Genomic DNA, 9483 nt, shown 5'->3' on the forward strand with positions numbered 1-9483 from the left:
TTTTATATAAAAGAAAAATTCATATGTTACTAAATATTGGGAAGTTTATTTTCAATATTAAATTGATAGCAAATTTGGTAGCAAAGCGTGGTTGATTGTTTAATGATCACCACCCCCTCTGGCTCATCATTATATTTTTTAATTGTTTATTATTGAAAAATATTTTCTTATATCATTGTGTGATTATCATGGCTACACCATCGTCTACCAGCAGTAGTGACATGGATTTAAAAATTTTTCCATCATAATGAAAAGATTTATTGCACCAAGCTTGGTTGTAATATAAATCGTTTTCATCATGACCAGGTATGAAAAAACACATCAAAAATATGTATGATGATGATTGAGCTACATTGCCCATTGTTGTTTGAAACCGGTACTAACATTGAAATAAATCAAATGATTTTCTTTGATTCCATGCATGATGATGATGTTTACCTTTTTAGAATGTTGATTTTAAAGATTAATGAGAGAAAATCTGCTTTTTTGTTGGTACGGGAAAAAAAAGAAGAAAAGAAAATCGATTTTGAAATTTAATTTAAAAAATTTGAAATTTTTTTTTCTTTTTAAATTTTATTTTCAAATATATAAACAACGAAAAAAATATAATAACAACAACAACAACAACAAATATATTTTCAATTATTGATGATTGACGATATGAATTTGATTGAATGTTTATCATCAATATATATGTAATAATGTATATATATGCATAGGGTATAAGTAGTAGTAGTAGTAATAGTGGTAGTAGTGGAATGTATAACAATTTGAACCAAAAAAAAAAAAAAAAAAATTTGAATTCAAATTCAAATCATTTCGAATGTTTTTTTTTGTTTTGTTTTTGTATATATTTAATTTAATTTCAATATAAGTTCGATATGATTTTTTTTTGTACAGAATTTCATCAGAATCAGAATAATAAATAAATGAGAATTATTGATTAGTTTTTTTTGTTTTGTTTGTAGTGTGTTGTTTTTAAAGCTCGCATGATTTATGTGAACGATAATAACCGGAATAATGTCCGGCTGAATGTGAACCACCACCACCACCACCATGATGGCTACCGAAAAAACCACCACCACCACCACCAAATGATGATGATCCATAACCACCTCCACCGCCGGAACGATATGATGTTGATGCTGTTGTATTACTGCCGAAACCGCCGCCGCCGCCGCCACCACCACTGCTCATTGTTTCTTTACGTTGAGCATAAATATTTAAACCAGGTATAATGTGAACACGTAAACCCATCGATTCATTAGCTACGGTACGACGAATTGTAGCACCTTTTCTTGAAAATGTTACATGTGATTTACAGCAACAATAATAGAATAATTTATTGAATGCATCACGAAAATCACGATTTGTTGCCGCATACATATAGGAAAATGAACATGAATTCGATATGGCTATATACCATACGGTGTCCAAATAATCTTGTGGCACTGGATTTATTGAATCCACGACCATTGTAACAATCTTTGTGGTGGTCAAAAAAAGAAACGTATTAATTAACAGTTTTCATTGTAGAAAGAATTTCATTTTTTTCATACCAATGGTAGCCACATTGCCAATGAACAAACATAAACAATCACATTTGATTGTAATAGACAACCATCAGTGAGAATAAAATTTGCCGCTTCAGGTGTTGATTCTAATTGAATTTTATAATTTTTATACATAAATAATGAATATGTAAAATAGGCCAATGTAATTATTGTACAGATGATTAAAAAACCTGAAACAAAAATGAACATGGTCATTAAAATGGTCATCTTTCTTTCATTTTGTTTTTTTTTTGTTTTTGATCAACATACCCAATACATATGGATGATAATCGGTCATTATTTTCCAATGGCGTTTATCTTTACAAAATTCTGGACCAAAATGATTTGAATGCTGTAAAAAGGGTATGATAAAAGCGGCTAGCCAGATTAAAATGACCAGAAAACAAATACGACATTTTGTACAACAAAGTTGATATGTAATCAATGATTTCATTCCAAAATAATTATCAATCGACATGAATAAAAATGATAATATGGACACAATAAAACAGGCCAATGTAATGAGCCATTGAAAATGACATATGGTCTGATCTTCGGTTATATCGGCCATAATGGCTATTGCTGATGCTGGTAATATTAATATGGTGACCAATAGATGACCAAATGCCAATGATACTAGAAAACAATTTCCACGTACTTGAAATGTATCAATAACCGTTATAGCGGATACAATGAATATTGCACCCATTGAACCAATGGTAGATACAAATGATAATAATATTAATTTGAACACACGATTCCATGAATTCCAATTATCTTCAGGAGGCCACATTATCTGGTTCGGATTATAAGAAAAAGGGTATTGTGAATATTGTGGTGGTGGTGGTGGTTGTGGTTGTGGTTGTAGTTGCGAAGGTGGGCCCTGTTGTTTCTGTTGTTGTTGTAATGGATGATAATGTTGAGATATGATCGGGTGATGTTGTTGTTGTTGTTTTCGTGGTTGTTGATCTGTTGTTTGCGCCAACAGGGATCCATAATGCACTGATGATGATGATGATGATAAACGAGAAAGATATGGTTGTAAATGATGGATGGATGTCAATTCTGTTGATGATGGTGGCCAACCATTATCATCGTCGTCATCATTATGATCATCAAAACCATTCATCAAGGCCATCATTAATATTGATGATGATGTAGAATCATTGTTGTTGTTGTTGTTGTTGTTGTTGGAATTGTCAACATCCATAACAGATGTTTCTGATGTCATTGATAATGATGATGATGGTAATGATCTAGATGTTGCCGAAACAATAATGGCAGCTGCTACTATAGCCGTAGCTATTGTTGATATTATGTTTATTAGAAATGAATTTATCGCCACTGTTGACGTCGAAGATGTCAATGATGACGATGTCAACGATGATGGCCATCTATTCGATGGTTTTGATAATGATAATCGATATGACATTTTCTGGTTATATCAAAAAAATTCATTTGGTTTTTGAAAACGGGCAAAAAATCGAATGCGGACCCAACATCAAACTTTTATTTCTGTTTGTTTGTTTAAAAAAAAAACAGAATTTTATTCCAGATTTTCAGAGGAATCACAATCACAGGGCACTAGAGAAACAAAAAAATAAAGAAAAATTAGACAACGAAACAAAAATTGAAATTTGAAATTGTCAATACCGATCGGATATATTTACATATCAAATCAATCATATGATGATACATTTTCATACACTGACGTTATGTAAAACAATGAAGAGAGAGTGAAAAAACCATTAACGACTACTATTAATATTGATGATGATGATTGGGTGGAAGCCAATTAATAAATTCTGTTACTATAGTCGTGTACATGAGTGTGTAAAAACAACCCACTAAGTACACAGTCTACTAGGCCAGATGGAAATTTTTCAATTGAAAATAAATAAATTTCCTATATTAATGTGTATATGGAACCAGAATTTGGAACCAAAGCAAGGATTCAAGCTGCTGCTGAGGATCATCATCATTTTTCACAGTCAAACCATAATGATGATGATGATGATGATGATGATCAGTGGAAAAAGATTATTTAAAAATAGAATTCAATAAATTTTGTCAATTTCTCGTTCATTCACATATAAAGTTTCAATGAAATTTTCTTATTTATTTTCCATTCCATCGTCGTTTATGATTGCTGTTTAGGAATGTTTTCAGTCTTTTCATTCACACACACACACACACACACATTTCATCGCCTGAAGTGATGGCGCCCAATTTCGTTTTCAATAATGACGAGCCTGAAATTTTTTTTTTTTTTTTTAGCTAAATTTAGCCAAATGATTTTAGCAGATTAGTAAATTTCGTTTTGTATTTTATTTTTTTTTTCACGAGAAAAAAAATCAATTAGCACGATGATTTTTGTCATCATCATCATCATCATCATCATCATTAATAATGATTGATTGATTTCGATCAAAAAAAATTTCAAAATTTCAAAATTTTGAAAAAATGCCCTGAAGCAGATGATGAGAATTTTGTTTTTTTTATATATTAAAAAAAATAAACCGTTTGCCTTGAACAGAATCAATAAAATGGAATAAGAATTGGAAAAGGAATTTTGTCCAGGTTGAATGAAGAAAAATGAATTTTTTTTTGGTTGCCTTCTCTTTCTTTAATCTCTTGTTGATTTTTTTTTTGAACGGGGATTACTCATTCAATTCCTGGAACAAACAAGGAATATTCCAAACTTTTTAGATAGTCGAAAACAAACATTGAATCTCATGTGTGTGTGTGTGAAAAAAATGGGCGGCAATAATAACTATAATATCGCACATGAAATCATCGATAAAATGTCTTGATCGGTTATTGCTTTTCATTTCCCGTTTTTGTTGTTGTTGTTGACCCGTTTGTTGTGATCGATCGATAGAAAATAGTATTTCAATTGCTGGGCGTGGTAACCGACAACCATCATCAAGAATATTTGATACCGAGTAATATAGTCAAAAAGTAAACGGATAATTTTCATTTGAAATGATGATTTTGTCAAAAACAATTTTATATGGCAATGATGGTGGTGGTGGCGGCGGTGGTGTTGATGCGAAAAAATTTTGCCGCACGAAATTAAAACGAGTTGGTCATGATATTTTGATTTTCAATATATATAATTATTAACGGTCAGTGGAGAACATTTCATTTTTTTTTCTCATGCATGTAGTTTATTTCTGGTGTGAATAGAATATTTTCTGGAATCAAAAAAATGACCGATGATGATGATGATGATGATGATGATTTTTTTGACAGGAATTGAAATTAAAATTTTTAAAATGAAATATTTTTTTTCACTGGAATTCTTGAAAAAAAAATTTTTCATCTCATTTTATGAATGGAGAGGAAACAAAAATTAAATTGAATTAATGAACGTCATCGTTGATAAATCAGTACAATGTGAATAATAATCAAACGAAAATGGAGAGAGTGAGAGAGATTTTTGGTCATTATCGCAAATAATGAATTGTTACCATTACATTATCGTCATCATCATCGCCATTATCATTCGATTCGATTCATTCAATTTTTTTTCCATGGACGGATGTTGTAATCTTTTTTGTTTTTTATTTATTAATTTGACCACCAATTTGACTTGATCTTAAATGATCTGGTCACACATTTTTGATTCTGTTTTTTTTTGTTTTGTTTTGTTTTTTTTCATTGTCTACAATTAATAATGACCAGAAAATAGAATATTGAAACATGTCCAGATGCCATACAGCAACGGAAATAGAATATGGAATTTTTTTGTTTTGTTTTGTTTTGCTGGTTGATGTGTATACGCAACATAACCGATTAATAATTTTTTTTTGTTTTCTGGACTAAGAAACTGGAAATGGTTTTTTTTTTGGTGAAGCACCAGAACAGAATTTATCTGGATTCTTCGATTCTATTAATAGAATTTTTTTCGTTTTTTTTTCTCTGACGAAAACACACCAATCATCATCTCAACCAATTTTGTTGTTGTTGTTGTTGCTAGGTCGTTAAAAGTGTATTATGATCATCATCATTATTGATAGTTTTTCAGTGTTTGTTTTGATAATCAAGAAAATCTTCAGATTCTAATTAGTGTGTGTGTGTGTGTGTGCAAAAAAAAAAATTTCATAATTCATTTCAATAATGAATATTGGTGAATACACACACACACAGTGGTTTGTTTTTAATTTTTTTCATTGAATTTTTTTTCTTTTCGTTGTTTCATTTTCTTTCTCTACCATCTGTCTCCATGATGATGATGATGATAAAAATCGATTAAAAAATGACTTGTAGGTGTACGTGTGTGCAACAAAAACGAAAAACGAAAAACAAACAAACCAGAAAAACCAGAATTTTCTCTCATGTGGATTGTTATGAGTTAAGATTTTTTTGTTTTTGTTTTTGTTTTTTTCTATGGAATAGGCCAAATCAACGAAAGAAAATAAAATGAATTACAACCGAAAATAAATGGTTTGTGAATCTGGATTTTTTTTTTTGTTTTGTTTTGTTTTGTTGACTTGAAAATAAAACAATACCGTTTCTGTTTCTCTCAATTGGTTGGTTGGTTGATTGGCTGTTGTTGTTGGTTCGGTTACTATAGCCGAAATTCAAAAAAAAAAAAAATAAATAAATAAAGACAGGTATCACAGGAAATTACGTCTTAAATTTCGCACACACCCACACACACACACACGCACACGCACCTGATCTAGTAGTTATCACTCAATCAATATCGATTCAATCGATAATTACACAATTTTGAGCAAGTTGAAAAAAAACTTTTTTGTTTTGTTTTGTTTTAACCATAAATCGAGTGTGGAAACATAAAATCGATGATGATCATCATTTCAATTGATTATCCTAGGCTATTAAATTGATCAAATGTAAACATATCATTATCATTGTATATTAAACAATGAAAAAAAAACAAATTTATTTGTCATCATATGTGTCATCGAGATAATGATGACCACTGGACAAGATAAATATTGGAGCCAATTTTCTTTCATCGATTCAGTTAGTCAGTCACATTTTGACATTTGTAATGAGAGTGAAATAAAATAAAAAAAAACACAAACAAAATTGATATATAAAAACTGAATAATGATGATCGACAATAATCATTATTATTCGGGAAATTATTGTATCCGTCATACACACACACACACACACACACACGAACAAATAAAATAAAAGACGACAAGTACTGGTTATCCGATCTCAAATATCATCATGATCATCAAACAAACATACATACATATTATTTTGCCAGAATATTCTGTGTCTCTGTGTGTGTGTCAACAACACACACACACACTCTTGCACTGTAATTTAAGATGAATGAAATAATATAATGATGATGATGATCTTTAGATGATGATGATAGAAAAATTGAATGATCAAAATGTGTCACGTTCAATTTATGAAAACAATTTGATGTGTATGTCTGCGTGTGTGTGTGTAAATAGCCGAGAAAAAAAATGTTATGAATGAATCGGAATCAGAATGAACAAAAAAAAAATAATTATAGTGAGATTATAGAGTGAAATGAAATAAATAGAAAAGAAAAGCAAATAAAAAAAAATAAATCAGAATAAAGTTTCATAAAGTAGAAAAACTAACTAACGAATCGATCGATCGATAGATGAGAATAGTCCATTATATGGTTGTTGTTGTTGTTGTTGTGGTTCATATTTTTTTTCTAATGTCCGGTTGATCATCATAATCATCCGCATCAGTTGTGTGTGTGTGTGTGTGTGTTTCGTGACCGAAAATTATTTGATTCATGGAGAACAATGTTTGCACACACACACACACACACACACACACATATTCATTTATGAGAAACAACAACAACAACAGAATAATAAATCTTTCAGTCAAGTGGTACAACTAATATTCTGAGCGAAAAGAAAAAAATTCAATGATCCAGATTTTTTTTTCTTCTTTTTCAGTAAAACAACAACAGAATATCAACCATCATCATCATCATCGACATCGACGAGATAAATTCCAAGAATAATAATAATTCAGTATATATGGAATGAAATTCCTGACGACAACAACAACAACAAAAAAACAATCAGAATTTCTTCTCTCTCTCTCTCTCTCCTTTTTCATATTCTTTTTCCCGCATCAAATTTTTTTTTCTGACAAAAGATTGTATCGATACTATGCAAATAATGTCGATAAACATGATAATAACAATAACAACAACAACAACAACAACAAGAATAAATAGAAAGTAAAAGAAAAAAATCAATCTTTGTCGTTGATCAATACCAACAACGTTGGAAGAGAAGATAAATTGGACAGTAATTTGTCCGTTTTCAAAAAAAAAATTATTCCGATCTAGCCAGTTGAAAAAATAATAAATCAGATGACGACGACGACGACGACGACAAGCTAGAATTTCATACTTGAAAAAAACAAATTTTTTTTCTTCATTTAAAACAAAAATTTCATGTAATGATCAATCTTTGTTTCTCTGATGATGATGATGAAGAAGAAGAAATTTTCATGTTTCACAATGTGACAAAATAGCAAAAAAAAAAAAAATGAAAGTACTACCATTCTGTGTGTGAGTGTTCAAACATTTTTTTTTCATATCGGTAAATATAACAGTTTCGTTATTATTATGTTATGTTGATGTTTCTCTCTCTTTCTCTTGTTCGTTTATTTTTTTTTTATTTGTCAATTTCGATTCCAATTTCAGAATAAAAATTATTCTGTCGTGTTTCATAATGGAATACTAGATATTAATAATGGCAACAACAACAACAACGACAACAAAAAACATGACGGAATCATTTCGCCATTTGTTGTTTGGGAGTGAATTTTGATTTTTTTTTGCTCCAATTTTATTTTTCACTGATGTCAAAATATTGTTGTCGTTGTTGTTGTTGTTGTGTGCCCAGAATCTCTTGAAATGAAACCAAAATCGATTTGAATCGAGTGCAAAATCACCGAACAAACAAAAAGAAAAAATTGAAAAATCAATATTCATCATCACAGTGGTATTGAATGTGAATGTGAATATTAAATGAATGAAAGAAAACCAAACAAAAAACCTACCTTCATGCAATTTTAATTTTTTTTTTATTGAAGAAAAAAAAAGCTCGATATTCAAAGATATTCGTGGTTGTTATGCAGAATTATTGATTTACATGATGTATTTATTTGCGACCAGATAGTGATGGATTGATTGATTGATTGATTTTGAATAAAATTAAAATTTAAAAAAACAATTAATTGTCAATGGCAACAACGACAACGATGATGACGACAAACAAACAAACAGTAATGATGGAAAGCTCATTCAGAATATTCCAAGGTATTTTTATTCGGTTTTGAATAAAAATTCACTTGTTTTTTTTGTTGTTGTTGAATCTGATGATGATAATGGATGGATGGTTGTGGTTGTGGTGGTGGTGGTGGTGGTGGTGGTGGTTGATATATTCATCAAGTGGTGTTCGGTTGTGTGTAATATATAGCTCTGGAAAAAAAAACAGAAAGATCATCTTCCGAGGATTATCTATGATGTAAATTTTGAAATTTTTTTTTTTGCATCCACCGGCAAACGCACACACATTGAAGTAGATTAGATGTTGATGTTTTCTTTTTGATTCACCGTTGTTCTTGTTGTTGTTGTTGTTGTTTGTCATCAACATCAGTGAAACAAATGAACACAAAAAAAAAATTCAGAAATGAAATGCCAAACATCAACTACTTCACTACTGAATCATTGAATTTCAAATGAAATGTTTTTTTGACTGAAACTTGCACACACGCACACACACACACACACACACATTGATTACGGTGAATGCTACAGTGTCAGTGTGTGTGTGTGTTGGTGTGTTGGTGTTGTATCGGTGCAATAGGTTCCTTCTGGGTCTTCTCTTTATTTTTTTTTTTTTTTTTTTGAAATTGAAAGAGAGAAAATTGGTCC

The 9483-nt window shown here is 30.3% G+C and overlaps 1 protein-coding gene across 4 annotated transcripts; it reads right to left on the minus strand.

The window, feature by feature from the left end:
* Window positions 1–553: 553 nt before the first annotated feature.
* On the minus strand, window positions 554–9263 carry LOC124495109 (uncharacterized). 4 transcript variants are annotated; one of them, XM_047058438.2, is made up of 5 exons: window positions 4341–4656; window positions 3207–3515; window positions 1824–3137; window positions 1560–1744; window positions 554–1485 (listed from the first exon to the last, which is right to left on the minus strand). In XM_047058438.2, the coding sequence occupies exons 3-5, from the start codon at window positions 2983–2985 to the stop codon at window positions 979–981; spliced, it is 1854 nt and encodes a 617-aa protein (XP_046914394.2). In that variant the 5' UTR covers window positions 2986–3137; window positions 3207–3515; window positions 4341–4656; the 3' UTR covers window positions 554–978. The 4 variants fall into 4 exon arrangements, with proteins under 4 accessions (XP_046914394.2, XP_075585060.1, XP_075585059.1 ...); XM_075728945.1 differs by lacking the exons at window positions 3207–3515; window positions 4341–4656 and adding an exon at window positions 8607–9263 and having other exon boundaries at window positions 1824–3068; XM_075728944.1 differs by lacking the exons at window positions 3207–3515; window positions 4341–4656 and adding an exon at window positions 8607–9263.
* Window positions 9264–9483: the final 220 nt, after the last annotated feature.

Source organism: Dermatophagoides farinae, chromosome 3 (genome assembly GCF_024713945.1).
Source record: "Dermatophagoides farinae isolate YC_2012a chromosome 3, ASM2471394v1, whole genome shotgun sequence".
Lineage (NCBI taxonomy): Eukaryota > Metazoa > Arthropoda > Arachnida > Sarcoptiformes > Pyroglyphidae > Dermatophagoides > Dermatophagoides farinae.